Source organism: Alosa sapidissima, chromosome 20, assembly GCF_018492685.1.
Source record: "Alosa sapidissima isolate fAloSap1 chromosome 20, fAloSap1.pri, whole genome shotgun sequence".
NCBI classification, from domain to species: Eukaryota; Metazoa; Chordata; class Actinopteri; order Clupeiformes; family Clupeidae; genus Alosa; species Alosa sapidissima.
In genome coordinates this window covers 3,441,869-3,459,794 of record NC_055976.1, presented here as the reverse complement: position 1 = coordinate 3,459,794, position 17,926 = coordinate 3,441,869, and the positions used below count along the sequence as shown (strand labels likewise).

At 42.3% G+C, this 17,926-nt stretch overlaps 1 protein-coding gene across 5 annotated transcripts; it reads right to left on the bottom strand.

The window, feature by feature from the left end:
• sept6 (septin 6) lies at positions 1-17,926 on the bottom strand. 5 transcript variants are annotated; one of them, XR_006025864.1, is made up of 12 exons: positions 17,817-17,926; positions 16,054-16,168; positions 14,194-14,389; positions 13,004-13,190; positions 10,995-11,156; positions 9,977-10,073; positions 8,442-8,610; positions 8,068-8,200; positions 7,526-7,716; positions 5,223-5,270; positions 4,741-4,787; positions 2,831-3,750 (listed from the first exon to the last, which is right to left on the bottom strand). XR_006025864.1 is itself a non-coding variant. In XM_042074918.1 (11 exons), the coding sequence occupies exons 1-10, from the start codon at positions 17,922-17,924 to the stop codon at positions 5,267-5,269; spliced, it is 1,362 nt and encodes a 453-aa protein (XP_041930852.1). In that variant the 5' UTR covers positions 17,925-17,926; the 3' UTR covers positions 2,831-3,750; positions 5,223-5,266. The 5 variants fall into 5 exon arrangements, 4 of the variants coding, with proteins under 4 accessions (XP_041930850.1, XP_041930848.1, XP_041930852.1 ...); XM_042074918.1 differs by lacking the exon at positions 4,741-4,787; XM_042074917.1 differs by lacking the exon at positions 5,223-5,270.

The window sequence follows — 17,926 nt, the reverse complement described above, 5'->3', positions numbered from 1 at the left end:
TTAAAATAAAAACACCTTTATTTTATTATAATTTTATTGAAAATGTACACCAATGGAGTCCAACTACAGTTAAATATTACACAAGTCTGTGGTATTTTTGTGGTATGTCTTGCTCTTGGCAGGGTAGGGCAAATATGACGGACGTTGGAAAAATGTATGGTCATTCTTGATACCATAATGTTTACACAGAAACTCACTTCCCAATACTCATTTACCATAATAACATGTCTCCACTTCAATACACAAAATAGATCCTTATAAATTATATATAAATGCATGAATATCTGTTTCTTGCATTCGGCTTTTACACCCCATCCCCCACCCTAATCCAACTATCTGTCTAATTGAAACATTAGCAAAATGGGTGCCGACATCTGTGGAGAAAATGTATATGCACATTACAACCAGAATAAATAGACAAAAATATTAAGAGGGAATTTTGGATGACAAACTAAATACTTAATAGGGCGAAAAGAGACTGAAAAAATACTTTTATATTCAATAAAAGTGTTTAAAATGCATGCAACATTTGTATGCCACAAAGCAACAATTGTGAAAGGCGTCAAATGTGTCCTACATGGTATTTTATGTAATTATCATAAGGTTCTCAGTTTGTAATCCTAACAATTACTTTTCTTTTCATAGCTGTCAGTGATTATCATAACAACCTTGTTCAGAGTAGTTACAGTTATATGGGTCATTTTCATTGGCATTTCATTTAAGATGACATGCAGTATTCCGCTTTTAACACGGCAACACAAAAGCATGTCTTCTTTAGCTTTTGTAATCTCAAAGCCATAATGTTCACAGTTGTAAGGATAGGGTTAACACCCAGGAACCGGATGTTCAGATTAAACTAGCATTTTTCAGGATGAACTTAAAACACAAATTATTAGACAATTAAAAAGGAATACCTACTCAGCGCTTAATGCCTATAATAAACAGATGATCCTGTCATATTTTTTCCAAAAAAATATGAATCCTGTATGAGCATGATGTTTCTAATAGCCATCAGGTGTAAAGTACAAAACAACTCAAAAGGCTTTATGTGTGAAAATGTACCGTCCCATATATTGTCTCTCCAGGGTTTGTACATTTCAAACGTGGATGAGAGAGTCTCTACCAAGGACTCTGATCCTTCCTTGCAACATCATAAGACAGACAGTGTGGCGTGTCCTAATTAGGCAGCTGAACTTTGCTTGTCAAAAAATACCATGTAAAGCCCACATAAGGCCATGTTCAGCAGAGCAGACAGTAAGGGAGTTTATTATAAAAAAAATGGCCGATGGAGTGAGAAAGACTAGAAGGGGAAACGGATGCTTAGTTCTTGTAGAAGCTGCAGTCCCCTCTTCAGACAGGTGGCCAAGACAGATTAGAAGAAGCTAGAGAGAAGAGGAGGAGAGAGAAATATACACAAACGTGTTAATAGAAATGCAAAAAAGCTGCCAGAAAGAGCAACAGCACAGGACTAGGAGCATACAGGAATTCAGTGGATCCCAGATGTTTGTGTGAAACAAGCCAGTGAGGTTCTCTGTAAAGCACGGTGTTGTGAAGCAGCAGCGGACTGATTAACATGCTATATCATCAGCTGAATTACAACGCAGTGTAGATATTGTGTCAGATATGTGTGGCGATGCAGCCTATTTCAGATAGAAAGAAAATAAATAGCTTAATCCTTTTTAAAAAAAAAGGACATGTCATCTTATGTGCACTGAGCATTGGTTTTCCTTGATACACAAAAAATAGTAAATACTAAGCCAGTTGCTGTAAAAAAGCATTTTAAGCATATCAGTTTGTTTCTGGAATTACACAAGCCATACAAACGCACAATGCATGTTAGTCACAGCATAGCAAAACAGGACACAGAACACATAAGCTTTGCCTAGAGCACACACATATATATGCTGTTAGTAAGCGCTGCAGTGAAAGACCCAGTAAAAATCCAGACCAAAAACACCCCAGCCCTGCTGGCTAAAAGGAAAGAAACCCGTGGAAACCCAGAGGGATGGTGTCCACTCTGCTCCCCCTCGGCCTAACGGTAGAGCTGACCAACAAAAGCCAAGGTCTGGTCCCATAGCAAAGCTTGGGGATGGAGGACCTACTCTGTGCAGAGCCAGGGATTACTGCAAAGGAAAGTAAATACACACATAGCAGTAAGCAATGAGACAGGCAGAGGACACAGTATGACACACTAGTGCTGCCCCAGTGGCTCTGTGGTGGAGTGAGATGGCAAATCCCACACTGAGCGCACTAGGTAGGAGGCGGCCCCTCGTGGAGCTGCTGAGTGACTTCGCTCAGCAAATAAACAGAGGAAATGTTCCCACCACACCAGATACCAGGTTCACAATTTTCACAAAAATGTGTGTTTGTAACTTACATGTGGAGTTCTACACATTTCTGTGCATTGCCTCATTAACTGACCAATTAGACCTTACCCAACCATTTAGTGATACCGACTACATAGGCTACATTATTGTGAAAAGGGTCAAAGCAAGTCACATACAATATACAGCATTAACCTAGTAAACAGAGAATAACAATGTTCATAACAGCACTGTATATTGTATGTTTGAGAGGAATCAGATTGACAGATCTACCACATGTTGAAAAACATGCCCATTGTGAGCTACTCAAACTCACAGGTGTTCACATGTTAATTTGATAACAAGCAATGAGACAAGATACTGTGCTTTAGGAGCTCACCCATGGTATGGAACATACATGGAAGCGCTCAGAAAGCATAAAATGACTGAAAGGTCACTTGAATAGGTTGGGAGTGATAATATGTGTTAAGACATGATACACAATAACTTCTACAACAATTTACATGTTTGGTAAATATAACCTTTTATTTTTAAAGAGATTTAAACGCTTTTTAGGAGTGTACACTGATATAAGTGCAATACTGGCTCCTGTTTAATAGTCACTTCATTTTTGTTCTGAAAAGAGAGGACCACACTGCCAAGTGGACTTAACATAAATCACAACTAGTTTAAAAAATGCAATGAAAACATATAAAAAGTTGATCAAATTTGGCTCAAATGTCCCAACGTCCCATGGAAGCTCATGAAGCTAACATAAGTGTGCTTTTAGCAAGTAAAAAATGACAATGAGGTATGACAGAAACTGACTGAGGCCCTTAACAACTGCACATGCGCCAGTCTAAAATGGGCACAAACATCAGCATGCCACCCGTTACCATTTTCTTCCAAATGGTCCTATGAACATTGGGAAATCACACAGCAGCATTTTCTGATTTTTAAAAGAATCTTCCCAAACATGGCAGTGTAAGAATGGCGTGGCTGGGGAGATATGCTGCCACACCCAGCCTTAACAGCACAGCCTACAAGGGGTACAGTCGGTCCCACAGCTGATGTTTGTCCTCATTTAGCCTGCCTTATAAACTCCTGCCTGTTAACTGGGGTCACAGGTGCACGTTACGGTTAGAACACACTCAATCGTGCAGCTCTACAGGCCTTTCGTCAGAACAAAAACAAACACACAGTTAAAAATGCTAGTTTCTCTGGGGAGTGGCTGGCTCTTGAGAGACAACTGTACAGTATAAAAGAAATGCATTTGAGTTAAGGATTCCATTCACATCTATGGGGATCCAGCCTCAGAGCAGGGGGGGAAGAAGGGGTCGGGGGTGGGGGAATGGGGGAGAAGGCAAAGGACAGCATGGCTCAGGAGATATGGGGTGTAAACTCTTTCACAGCGGGCTGAAGGAGCACTTTCTACAGGAATCCTGAACTGCAAAGAGAGAAGGAGGATTATTGTTCCCTTTGGAAAACAGCAACATGTACATACATAAAGGTTACAGAGATCAAAAGAGTATGTCATGTTAGTAAGTGGCATCATGCATTCAAATCACCAAGTGGTTTTGCATTAAGAGATGTGAACAAGAAAAAGGTTTCAAAGGTGCTCCCACACACTAGATGGCTTTTCTGACTGACAGGCTAACTGCCCTCTCTGCTTTATTTCAGCAGCCCAGCTCTCTCTGCACTTGCTCACTTCCAGCCAAACAACTACCCCCCATCAGAGCCACAGCTACAGTACGTCTCTTCTGACGAGGCTGATGTGCAGCACAAGGCCGTGGCTGGAGACCAGATTGTGACGCAGATGTCAAGCCCCCCCCCCCCCAGAGGCCTGCTCTGCCCAGATCAATGAGGATAGCTTAACCCCAGCGCATTTTGTTTGCCTTTATGCGCAGACTGGGAAGGGGGTTGGCAGGGGTCTGCTCCGCCATGAACAGCAGCATTATCTGCTGGGGGGGGCAACGCACCACTGTGATCCTAATGTGGGAGCGGCCCCACTGAATGGCCTTTTGTGTGCAGTCATGGGAGGACAGGCCCAGGGCACACAGCTGTACACTGTTGTGGACTAGAGGGCACAGATGGAATGGTGAGGGGTCGCCCAGTGATAAACTGTCACTATACACTCACTCCTTGGCACAGGCGCAGCCCAATCTCAATCCACCCTGCCCAACTATGGCATAAATGGATGGCATGCATTCTCTACATAAAAAACATTCCCCTGGCAGATATCTGGCATTGTACTGTACGGGTTGGGTCACTGGTATTACATTCAGATTCATTTCTCTTTTCAAAACACTTTCCCTAAATGCCACCAATGTGGCCAAGCACATACGTATCAACCAGATAAGCACTTGGACATGTGGCACAATGTCCAGAGGAATCTGTGACTGATGCTTTTGTAACTGGATAACTACAGCAGCCTTACCAGTTACGGGTTGTCATGCAGCATGCAGGGAGCAGGTGAAGAATTAACTGGAAAACAGCATGGGCAAGACAGGTGACACACACATACATACATACATACATACATAGATGTTATACACATACATGTATACTCTGTTCACATATATGTATGTTACATCTCAAACACTACAAGTCACATGGGACGATGCTCTTGTCTTGTAGTAACTGTAAAAAAAGACAATCAAATGTACTTTCAAATATCCTTGGTGTTCCAGAAAAGAGAAAGGGAAGATGCTTAGCTATGCTAAGAGCATGATCTAGTGTTTGATCAGTAACCTACAGACATCACATAGAGAGAGTGGGTGGGTGGGTGGTGCACAGTGGGGGAGCTACAATATGGCCGCCTGGACAACTGGGGGAAGCTGGGAGAGGAGAAACAGCAGGGAATGAAAGAACCGTGAAAGAAGGAGAATAAAATCAATTATATGAAAAACAAAAATGAACCTTCTCAGTGCAAGTGTCTTCCTTGGTCAGGTGTTGGAGTCAAATCAGCTTGAATAAACAATCAGCAGTGATTACCAACATGATTAGAAAGTGGTTACCTTCAAAACAATCAGCAAATGAGAGTTTGTGCACAATGCACAAAGCAAGACATCGGTCTGCATTTAAAATCATTCAGGGAAATGCTATTTATTATCTGAAAGATCTACATACTAATCTACGAGTTGAGAAATGAATACCCAGGTGTGTTTTCAGACAATGTTGAATATACAGTAACCAGGGTGCGATTTGTGTAAAAACCAGAGGGGGGGGATGATTTTGAATAAGTTTGTAACCCCCCCCCCCCCCCCCCCAAAAAAAAAATGAACGAACGATTCATAGCCTAGTAATGTCATGGCTAATAATACCCAATATTATTTTTGCTACCTTTGTAACATTTTAGTTTTAGTTTACCGTGGTGTATGACTTTAAACAGCGAGTGTGCTTGGTATGATGATCAGCTCCTCTAATGCAGGGTAGGACTACGTTTTGACAAGCATACAAATTCACCTTGTTCTTGCCCCATCTGAAATGACTCCTCTACTTTTGCTGCCTCCATCCTTTCTGTATTTGTTGTGTAAAAAAACGTTGTATATGATGGCACTGAAGTTAGTGAATTGGCTAACAGTGTTAGTTGGTAACCAAATAGCCTACACATTGCGCTACATGCTGCGTAGGCTACCTGCATTCTCTCTCCTGCTGATTTGCGTTCAGTAGCCAAGTGCGTAATATTGCAAAAGTTGAAAAAATAAATGTGTTTATTGTAGCCTACAGAAAATAAATAGCCTATCATACTGTCAGTTAATTGCCTACAGTGCAGTGGAGTTTGGAGAGTAAAGTTATAGGGCAACTTGAAGTTTTATGAAAATAATTTACGAACCAGAACATAAAGACCATGAAGCTTCTATTTCTTGCAGCTGTTAAAACACCCGCTAGATAGTTTAAATACCCACCAACATTCGTTTTTGCAGTACAGATTATTTCTAAAAGTTATTTGTCTACTAGGCCTAGCCTACTGGCTGATTTATCAAACGAGTGCTTTCTCGTTCGTCCTCCGCAAACTACAGGTGTTTCGGTAGAGAGCCATTGAATAAGCGATGCCAAGCAATTTCTGTAACACTTTTTGTGACATTCAGCAAATATCTCCTCATTTAATGTAAGTTCCTTCGGACAATAGGCCTACGTTCTACTCTACGTGCAGTTGTCCTCCATCTCAGTTGCATCAGTTTTCTAATTTTGAAGGTTCTAAAACATTATTATGCTTCACTGAATCCTTCTCGTTTTCTTTCATTTGTCCAGCTAACTTTTCCATTGAAACTAGCCATTTATGATGGATTACACACTCGACATTCTGAAATGTCCTGCACGATCAAGGCCAAATTAAGTTATCACGCAGCCACTGTGTCAGCAGCATGAGTGCTGACGGTGACGGTGCGTTTCTGATGTCAGATTATTATGTAGGCTAGCCTACTAGACTGTTCTCACGTTGCAGCGCTTTACTTATATGAAGTAGCATTAATCAATATGAGGGGCAGAGGGGGATAAATGTTGTCCCCACCGGGGATAAAAATAATTTAGCAGAGGTAGGGATAGGAAAACCAGAGGGGGGGAAATCCTCACCATCCCCCCCTACAAATCGCACCCTGAATATAACCCTCTCTTCTCCATAAAATATGTTGTTATGTTTCGTGTCATTGTTGTCTACCATAAAGTAGTGCTAATGTTACCAAGTAGTACTTTCAGAGCTTAAAATCAGATTTATGATGAGTATGCTGAAGGGAAGCCATCTTTCATCTTGGCTTTGTTTAGTATCAACTAGTCCTCCTGGTCATCACCCATTAACAATGCCACCGTGTTTTACATGGTTAGTGGAACCAAACCAATATGGAGGTGAAAGAAGGCATAATTAATTGTCTTAAATATAGTGTCAGTGAGTGGTTTAGAAGCTTTAGTATAGTATTTAGTATAGTATCAATGGTTTAAAAGCTTCAATTGTAGTATCATCCATAAATGCAATTCTCTTATATTGGTTATGGTGCCACATTTTATGCAATGAATCTCTATAAAAAAAATAAAAACAAAAATACCTATGTTCTTTTACCGAGACTCAACTGTTTCAACTGTGCCATTAGATGTGGTTACTGAGGAGACCTGCTCCAACTTAGTCAAAGTGGATGTGATCTAGCTGTGTAAATATGTGGTGAGCCCCACATTTAGACAGTGTAACAGTGACGAGACAAAAGAGAGGACGGAGCACTTTTACTTACTTTTTCCTCTCTTTGTCCCTCTTGAGTGTGGTGGAGCCCCCTGCCTGCTGAGCCTGGGACTGCAGGAGCTCAGCAGCGGTCTTCTTCTGCTTGAAGGTGTTGAGCTCATCGTCCAGGGACTTCTTCTTGTCCTCCAGCTTCTTCTTCTCGTCCTGGTGCAGCTTCTTCAGACGATCAAACTTCTCATGCAGCTGCACAGAGAGGTTGATAGAGTTATTTTCATCCATTGCATACAGGAATAAATAACATTGAAACCACATTTCAGTTTTTAATTCTTATTCTACAAGTAAAGACTTAGTCCGGTCATGTTGCTCATTCAGCTTAATATATATTATGCTTTCAGTTTAACATGCACCATTGCAATACATAACTTAACATTTTTTATTCATAATGGGTTAAGGCCATAGGCCTTAGTTATTCATTATTACTCATTCACAATGCTACACACACTACTGCCTCAGCAGAAACAGACACAATTTAGCTCAAAGTTCTGGCTGAAACCTGAAACAGCCACCGCAAGCCCTAGAGACATCCATACTGACCTCCTTCTCTGCCTCCTTCAGCTCGGCCTCTTTCTCCTTCACTCGCTGCACAAACATCTGCCGCATCTCCTCCTCCTTCTTCTGAAGCTCCCCCATGAACTCGTTCCTCTTGGCCTCATACGTCTCCTGAAGACTGCACAGTCAACACAAGGAGACTTCACATGCCATAGTCACACCATATCGCAGCGTATACAACTTCAAAAAACATTCTTCACAGTAACATGAAACTTGCTGAGCAGATCTGAGATACAGCAGTAAACTACTACTTTAAGTATAAAAGTAGTATCTATCTAGTATATAAACTATCCATCTATCTATCTATCTAAAAGGTAGGGCCCGCAGTGCGCAGTTTTACACATTACGCTGACCCTCACCTGAAGGGCTTGCTATCAGGGTCCGTGTCTTTGAAGCCCATCTCCTCCAGCTTGCAGCGGCGGTAGAGCTCGTAGTGGCGCGTGTGCGTCTGCTCCCGCAGGTCCTCCATGTTCACCCGGATCAGCATCTCCCGCAGCTTCACGAAATCACAGTGATTCTCGTTCTCCACTGCCAACAGCAACAGGACCACACAGCCATTTAACACGCAGATTTGCACAAACAATAAGTTAAGGGCTCTGTGCACTAGCTTACTTGAAGTCGGCAAACCAGTTTCCTGTTGGTTGATATCGCTGTCGTATATTGTATTTCTTACCTTATTGGTACAACTAAAGTTGGAACTGGTTTGCCGACTTAAAGTAAGCTAGTGCACAGAGTCCATAGTCATAACTATAAGTTCAGGTAATCCATCAGATAGTTTGCGATCATTGGGATGGATATGCCATAGATTTGTATTTATGCCAAAATGCATACATGCTAAAATTCACCCAAGAGCTTGTAGCTCTTGCCTACCCAAGAGCTACAAGCCTAAATATGTATCCACAGCTATATAAGTTAACTGTTAACTGATTTGAGGATAACTAATGCATGTGTTGAATGAATGGTTTGTACCTTCATAGCAATACCTTTTCTAGCCCCAATATCTATACTCTCTCACACACAAATGCATACACAAACATAAACATACACTAGAACTCAATAATGCAGATAAGCTCCATTCATGTACCCTTAGGAGGTCGATTACTTTGCCCAGTATGTGACTCTGTGTTCGCCCACGTGCACAGCCCCATGGCGCCATGTGGTCACTGAAAAGGAGCCACTGCACAATGTCAGAGACGGCCCCAGGCTAACACTATTGTATTTATGCTCCATGGAGCTACAACTGCCCTGGTCTCAGGACACCCACCCCCCAGTGCAGTGCATGCACTGAGTGAGGAAGGGGTGACTGAAGTGAGGGAGGGAGTGAGAGGGGGAGAGAGAGTAAAGGAGAAGGAGAGAGAGAGAGAGAGAGAGCTGTGACAGACAGAATAAGGAAATGAGGGCAGAGCATCTTTGCGAGCAATGACTCAGGCAACTGTTTCTATTCTTGGAATGTAAACTGCAAGCGCACCCTTGAGCAGCTCTGGCCCACATCTGGCCCTGTTCTGGCTGGACTCCGCTCCAGTCCGCCTCCATCAGGGGCATGGGTATTAACCATCTGCCATATGAGCGGGGGCATCTACCCAACAGTGTTTCCATGTTCACAGACTGGATAAATCTTTCAAATCAATGCGTTCACATGTAGCATGTGTGCTTGGTCTATTTATGTAGCACTCAATGGAACAGCTCTGTCGCTGGTGGAGCTTTTGACACAAGTGGGCGTGGAGGGGGGAATGAAAAAAGGGAAGTTGTTTAAAAGATGTCACAGCAATATCTCGTCTTTGGGAGTGGAACCAGCCTCACATATTTTGTGTGAGGCCATGGAGCCACGGGTCATGGTCGGAGAGGGCGGGAGGCAACCGTCTCATTTCCTCTACAGGACGTGACCACTGCTTACCCTGCACTGTCCCCCAGGGGTACTGCCTCGCTCTCACCATCTTGTTCCCAATCTTCACTTCCTCAGTGCTGCCCACAACAGCGAATGGTAAATGGCCCTGTAGAAAACAGACATTGACTCAGAAAAAAAAACACACACACACACACACACGATCTGGCAGAGGAATGTTGACATCAGGAAGTACATGAGACATGATAACCTTGTCAGCCACTTTCATTAAACATTATCTAGGAGTGACCTACAGACCAACACTGGGTCTGGCTCACAAAGAGCCCTTATATTAAAACTTGTTTGAAAAGTTGTTTCTGTTGACAAGAGATAGAGGAGGATGCTAATACCATCTTCACACTAACACCATGGAAGCTTGCAAAATGGCATCCACCCAGCAGCTAATGAGATACAGGCACAGGGATCTTTCATCAGAGAGGAAGTGCGTGTCATGTGTGTCCCAGACACAAGGCCAGGCTCAGTGACAGCCTACGAGAACAGAGCAGCTAAGCAGGAAGGCTAAGAATACTTCTTATCTGAGCCCGAGGAGACTTGTGCTCTTCTTCCAAGGCTCATGACCTTGTGTTAGGTTAGCTATGCAGAAGAGAGGCGTCAGGCCTTGAGGAACTGATGGGTTTCACAGCGCTGTGTGTCCATTCATGTGTCTGCTCATGGCCCAGCCCTGCACACAGAGTCGTTTGTGGGGCCCAGTTGAGGGCTTTTCCCACGCAAAACACTTCCTGGAGTGAGAATGATTCCCACTGCATTCCTCTCTCTTTGTGGTGCCATTTCCTGAATGAGGTCCACAGCAGAGGAACTAGACACCAGATGGGGTCTCTCCCAGTCTGCCCAGTGAACTCTGCCATACAGACTACAAACTCAGTGATAACTGCAGTGAGCAGAATGACTTTTACTATACTACAATATACCATATGATGCTACAGTATATTACAAGAAGAATAGATCTGACAATACTTCTTGCTGTGAAATGCTAGATACATAGATACAGTTATGAATAAGAGCATCTTACATTCATGGTGGAGTTGATCTCAGCCACTGTCTCATCATCTGTGGGGAATTGGTAAATCTGAACTCCATTGCTGACCAGCTCACTTGTAATCTTGATCTTAAATTTGGTGAGCTCACTCTTGGAAATGGCATCTGATTTAGCAATGATGGGGATGATGTTGACCTAGAGAGGAGAGTTTTGTGTTAATGACAGTCAATACACATTGATCCAAAAAGATTTAATGAATGAAGGGAAATGAAACTCATCAATACCAATACAGATGTCTAAATGTGTAATAATAACCAGTAAAATGATGTAAGACTATCTACACACATTCAGGTAGATCTATTTTCTGAGTTACAGTAACATTTCTTTTGGACTTAAAATTCTGTAAGTACATTTAAGTATGTCTTGTTTGCAAGTAACATTAGAGGATCATGTTCTCAGATGACAGTTCTTTGAGAGAGTGACCAATCCATGCACATCATTTGTTTAAGGTTTTTTCAGCATTTGTTTGGCAATTTAGGATCCCAAGTGTAAAACAAATGGATAAAAAGTTGCAGCACTAAGTATTTCTGGAAAATACTGGGAAGAATTCCATCATTGTAAATCCAGAAGTATTTGTTTTCTTTTCAGAACAGCTTGATGCAACATGTTTTTTTTTTTTAGCAAAACATCTGACAGTCCAACACGAATTGTTTACACAGAGCCACTGAACTCAAATACATCCACTATCTCTAGCCTATACATTTGCCTGACATTCTACGCTGGCAGACTGATGGTGATTTAGGGTGTGATGTGACTTCAGTATGCTGCTGCAGCTCTCCTGCTCTTGTGGGCAGACCATTAAAACTGAACGGGAGCGTCTCCGAGAATGCTAAGGAACATCTGGCCCAGCCCTGATATAAATAGACCCTGAGATCCACTCTTCATGCCTCACTGAATGATCTAGCTAACAAAAATATCACTTGAAAATTAAATCCAAAACAGTTGTCTCTTTTAAAACCCCTTGAGGGTTGCTTGTAACTCAAGGAAAACACTGTTTTCCACTACACACAGTCAATGAGAGGGATAGAGTCAGTGTTGCTCTAGCATGCATAATTCTTCCTATCTTTCACAAGTGCCTTGAATAATTGGATGCATTATATAATAATAAAGAATCACAAATATTTAAACTGCAAAGAAAAGTGCACATCTTATAGAGCAAGACAATGCTGTCAACGACTAACATGCAATAACCTCCAAGTGTTGTTTGTACATCAATTGCCTGCAAATGAGATAACTAGTATGGATGCTATCTATAGCACTGGAATCCCATCTAGCACACATTCTCCTCTTGAAGCTTTTAGACCAGCATACAGTGGACATTCCAACCCACACAAGCCTTTCAAACAAAGGCTGCTTTTCCACACCACCCACTATTCTGCACACCACCCACCCACTACTCTCTAGGCCCCCTGAAGAGCCAAGCAGCTGGTGGTGAGGGGCAACCTGAGGTTAGTGTCTGTGGAGACGTGGGTGCTGTGTACACAGGAGGGCTTTTTTAAAGCATGTTTTGTTCTGGCTTTATTGTATTAGGACAGGCGGCTAGTGAGCACAGCTGCTCCACTAAGGTGGGTTGGCCCTTTCGTTCAGCTCTAGAGAGTCTCTGCAAACATAGACCCTTGGGACGGACCAGGAGGCTGACCACCGCCGCTGACCACCGCAGCCCAAAACCATTGGAACCACAGTGGAGCCACTCATCTGTGCACCTGTTTCTGCACCACACTAAAGCCCTGCTTGATACCACTATAAGGGTTTTATGACCCATACAAAATGCATTTGAGTTCGACAGCACCACTCTGACCTTTACACGCATTTCATGAGGCTCCAAATCAACTCTCCATTTAGTGAAGTGAATGGAGCATATCTAGATACCTAGACTCGATCACAGCAAACCAATTTCAAGGATAACTGAGTGTAAAATTACACACCCCTCGAAAGGCCACCACAGCAGGACAGTATGGACATGTTCTCACTTAAGCACTCACCTTGCTGTCCAGCTTTTTCATGGTGACAAGATCCAGAGATTTGAGCGAGTGTCCCGTGGGAGAGATGAAATAGAGACAGGTATGGATCCGCGTGTCATGGTAGCTGTGGAGGGTGCGCTTGATTTTGAGCTCCTCCTGGAGGTAGGCCTCAAACTGGGTGTCAATGAACTCCACGATAGGCTTGTAACTGGAAAACAAAAATGGTACATGCTATTAGACTAAAGAATATTTGCTCTGGATGCAAAGAACTTTTTAAAGTGGATCAACGGGTATCATCTAGTTATAGGGCTCTAGCCAAAGAATTAATAATTATTATGAAGTGTCAAAATATTTATTCAAAAATGTCATACTTGGTACAGTTCCCTCCACTGAAAGGGAAAAATGATTATGGTTTGGATTTCTCCACTGCAGGCATCTCTATGTTTCACATAGAGGTATTGGATTGCAAGATGGAGATGTGTCTTTGGCAGGGGAAATAGTGACAGCTCATCCAAGAGGCTAGTTGGCATAGCAACAATAGGCTAGTGTAAGGAATCTGCTGAGAGTTTAGAACAGGCACTCACTGGGGGGGGGGAATCAGACAGAACTCCAGGAGCTTGGGGGAAGAAATCAAGTTATGGTCTTTGAAGAAAAACGAAAATAAACAGGGCAAAGTAGGAAGGAACAGAGCCACCCATCTCTGCATAAAGGCCAAGATGAAAAAGTTTCCTTTTTTGCTGGCTGTCAGAATGCTCCAGGATAGCTATTATTCATCACCATGAAATAACATTGTTATTCTACACTGACAGGAGCAACCTAAAACATGGATGGCAGAGTGGGCAGAGTCATGCCCCAAGGCTAGATGAAGCTCAAGCACTGAGTCAAGGTTGGTCTCTTGACATGATCTCCTCTCTACTCTCCTTCTGGATATAGATCAAGTGTCAAAGCAAGGTGAAAGGAGTAATGTGTAGTAATATTAGGAGATGTTTATTGCAATATGGTGAAAATGAAACCGAAAGTCCTAAGTCCTAGTCCTAATCTTTCCTCAACACCTATAAATAATTTCCTGTGTTCTGTACAAAGCTGTCTTAGAGTGAATTCAATAACTAGGTCATTTTTGGTCTGTCAGAATGACAGCGTACAACAGAAACATCACCCAAGACATCTACAAAAAGATAATAGAACTCAAAACATCCAGAAGTCTCTTTCACCTGTCCTCCTTGTTGATTTGATCTCCAAAGCCGACGGTGTTGACCACATTCAGCTTGAGGCGCACGTTGCTCTCCTGCAGCTCGTAGGTGTTGGACTTGAGCTGCACCCCGGGTTGGTTGTGCTGCATGGGCTCCCCCTCAAACTTGGTGTTGAACAGGGTATCCATGAGAGTGGACTTCCCCAGGCCTGTCTCTCCTAGCACACATGAGACACATCAAAGGCTCAGCATACCACCCAAACAATAGCACACTGGCTGCCCTTAGCATGAGAGCCAATTGTTGAGTATGTTTTTTGTTGACACAATAAGCCAACTTCACATTCTACAAATGCACTAAAAAAAAAAATGCACATTCAGTCAGATATAGTGGCTAATTCCTTCGCTCCTCCTGACTCAAGCACTTCAGTCTTAAAGAGAGATCTTCGCTATGACCAGAATGTTCATTTTAGAGAAGCCTTATGCACCCCAACTTCATAACTTTAGCTATGATCATGTGTTACCTCAGTTACTTTTGAGGGACAAGACAACCTCTGAATGCAAACAAAAGACCTGAAGCTTCAAAATGGACACAAAGCCACAATTAACCTGTCCATCACCTTGATTAGATAAGAGTCCATGTGACATCATAATGCACAGCATGGCCATGGTGAGGCAGCAGAATGTCTGCCATTAATGTAATATTGCAGAGTAGGAAATGGCAACACCACAGATTGATTCACAGATCACCCAGTGCACAATGACAAGCTCACATTGACCACTGGCTGCAGACTTCTGAGTGAGTCATTAGTCTCTCTGTCTGAGATGAGTCCTGTGCATTTGACATGCAGAGCATGCCTGCAGTATACTGCCCTTACACTGAATTGGCCTTTCATGGCAAAAAGTATACTTGATGCTGAGCGAAAGATGGGACGGTCCTGCTCTTGGTTAGTCTGTCCCTTCCTGTTTCCCCAAATCCACTTCAGGTCAATGTCAAGTAGCTGCTTCGCTTTTGTCCTAGCTTGGACTTGGCTGGCCTGCAACATCTCCCTTGGCAGAGTTTCAAGCTTTTAAAAGGAGCGGTTCTGATATAAGACGGCTGCATAAACATCCCCTTACAAATCACACAAAACAGGAGACCTAATGGAGACAAACTGTATAACTTCTTGAGGCCTCAAGCATGAGGTTTACCATCATGGCTCCACACACAACACGACCACAGTTCTTTCAACACAACACGACTCAAGCCTCAAAAGCTGAACTCAACTGTGGGTCTAAGCTTGGCTAAACACAAAACTTTAGTAATGTGTTGTTTTCTTTTGCACAGGAAACATGTTTACACAGTCTACAGGGTCATTTTTAGGCCAGCAACTTACAGATAAATCTGATCATGGCTAATGAGGATCTTTTTAGCAATCTGTCGTGCCAGAACAAAAGACAAAGACCACAGTCTTACTTTCTAACTTCCAAAGAAGTAAACATCTCACAACTACATCTCATGATGCTTAAGATCAACACTGTCAAAAGGCAGATTAAAACAGGAAACACAAATACCTTTCTTTGAAACTGCATGACTATCAGTCAATTTACTGACAACATAGAATTTATCATGTGCAAAAGCAAGGAAACAGAGGCAAAACACAAGAATCTGTTTAGCCACATGCAAAAGAAGACAATACATTGTTCTGAACGGCTTCTCAGACCAGACTGAAGTTTGAGACTGACATAACATTTTGTTTCAGTAAATAGACTTGACCAGTCAGCTAATATAAGTGGGTCAAAGAGTTGCTGGAGCATTTAAAGATGAATGGCCTGGCAAACATTCAGGCGTATGATCAGCATTTTGCCTCCAGGGAAAAGGGGGAGAGCTATATGATATACTCACCAACGCAGAGGATGTTGAAGCAGAAGCCATGACTAACCGACTTGTTGACCAGCTGGTCTGGCATGCTATCGAAGCCAACATGGCCGGCGAGAGGAACAGCACGGGCACCTTCTCCCTACATCGTGAGAAAAACATACATTACATCAGGTCTTCAGGTCACAGGCAGTGGGCTAGTGCACAGGGACCTAAGAATTATAATACAGCATGGTACTTCACTGTAGTGACAAATGTCTGATCCACATTAAGTGAACAGGAGATGGCATCAAACACATGTAAGTCAAATATTGAATTGTGCATTACTAATGAAACATAAAACATTACAAACTTATTTAAAACAAGAAAAAGTCAGACTGAACAAATATCATGTGGTACTTCACTGCAAACAAAGTAGCTTATACCATGCAACCTGAAACAACAATATGGAACTGAGGTGCAGACTTCCTATTTCCTGTTGGCTTTGTATTTCAAGGTCTGCAGCTTGCCGTTTAAAACCACATTGGACATATATGGACATGATAGACAAATTAAACATTGCTTAGCCTATAGAAAACAAACTATGGGTTAATTCAGTTATTAGATAAATGCTGCTTGACAAGAAGAAGCAACTCCTACTTAAAGGAAGGGTGGGGACGTTGAAGGCTGGTTTAAGTATTCAAAGGTCTATCACTGAAAAATCACAATTTTTATTTATCCATTTACATACAGCCACCATTCTATTTCCTGGAAGTTAAGAACCTACCTCTAAAACTTTCCTGTGAGCCAACTACAGCCAGGAGGTTGTCACAAGGACGGTTAAGTGTTTAAATTAAACTAGTAGTAGGCCTAGTATACAGACAGAAAACCTTGTTTACTGGGCAAACACATCTCAGCTGCTAGGCATGTGTTACATTCCAAAAGCTGAAGTCCTTCTTGAGATGAAGGATGAAACAACAGATCCGTTTCCATTCATGCTTGCTACTACAGCATATTACAGACGAAGACTAGGAAAAAATACGTTGAGTAGATTAAGAACCCATCTGAGAACACTGAATTTAGACTAAGCTATGAGGGCCGCCTGGATAGGTCCGTTACGCCCATACAAACGGATCGTGGAACGTTAGCTTCTTTATTATAGGGTTGGTATTAAGTCAAGGCACACATGTCAGCACTGCTAAAGTTTAGTACATTGACCACTTAATTTAAGCTACCATTCACTCATAAGTTTTCACCTTTTATTAACAGCCGAATTCGACAACGCCCAGCATGCTAACTGGACGGAACCATGTAACAATGCAATGTAGCGGAATCACACACGGCACTCGTGCAAGATGATTGTGCGCGCGTTGAAATGGCATATTCACATATAGTGAGTAACAGAGCTCCAAACGAACCGTTTTCAATGTCCAGTTGGGATAAACTAACCAATAAGATAGCCAAAAGTGAAATGTGATTTAAACAGGAAATCTACGCGCAACACGATGAATAGGCTATGGTTGGTAGTGCATAAAATGGAAAGAAAAAAGATAGCCAGGGCCAGGATAGGCCTAGCCTACTTAATAAACCCACAATTACTATCCGGAAAAAACACAAAATACGATCGACCTAGGAATTACCACATATTTGCATAGCATAGCCTATATTGTGGATAGACTTAACGTGAAGGATCTAGGATGGTGACTTTTTTTAAATCATGGCCTTCATGCAGGTTATTTTGGGTTTTTTTTTTAAGCATTAATGTAACACAAAAAAATGTCCGTGGAAATGCTTATTTTTATTTTACTCACCGCTTGTCGAGCTATCTCAGTGGCCGCCATGGTTTCTCTCTTGATGGGGACCCTGAACAGGAAACTGCATAGCACAAGCCGCAAGAGCGAGACTAGAGGGGAATTCATAC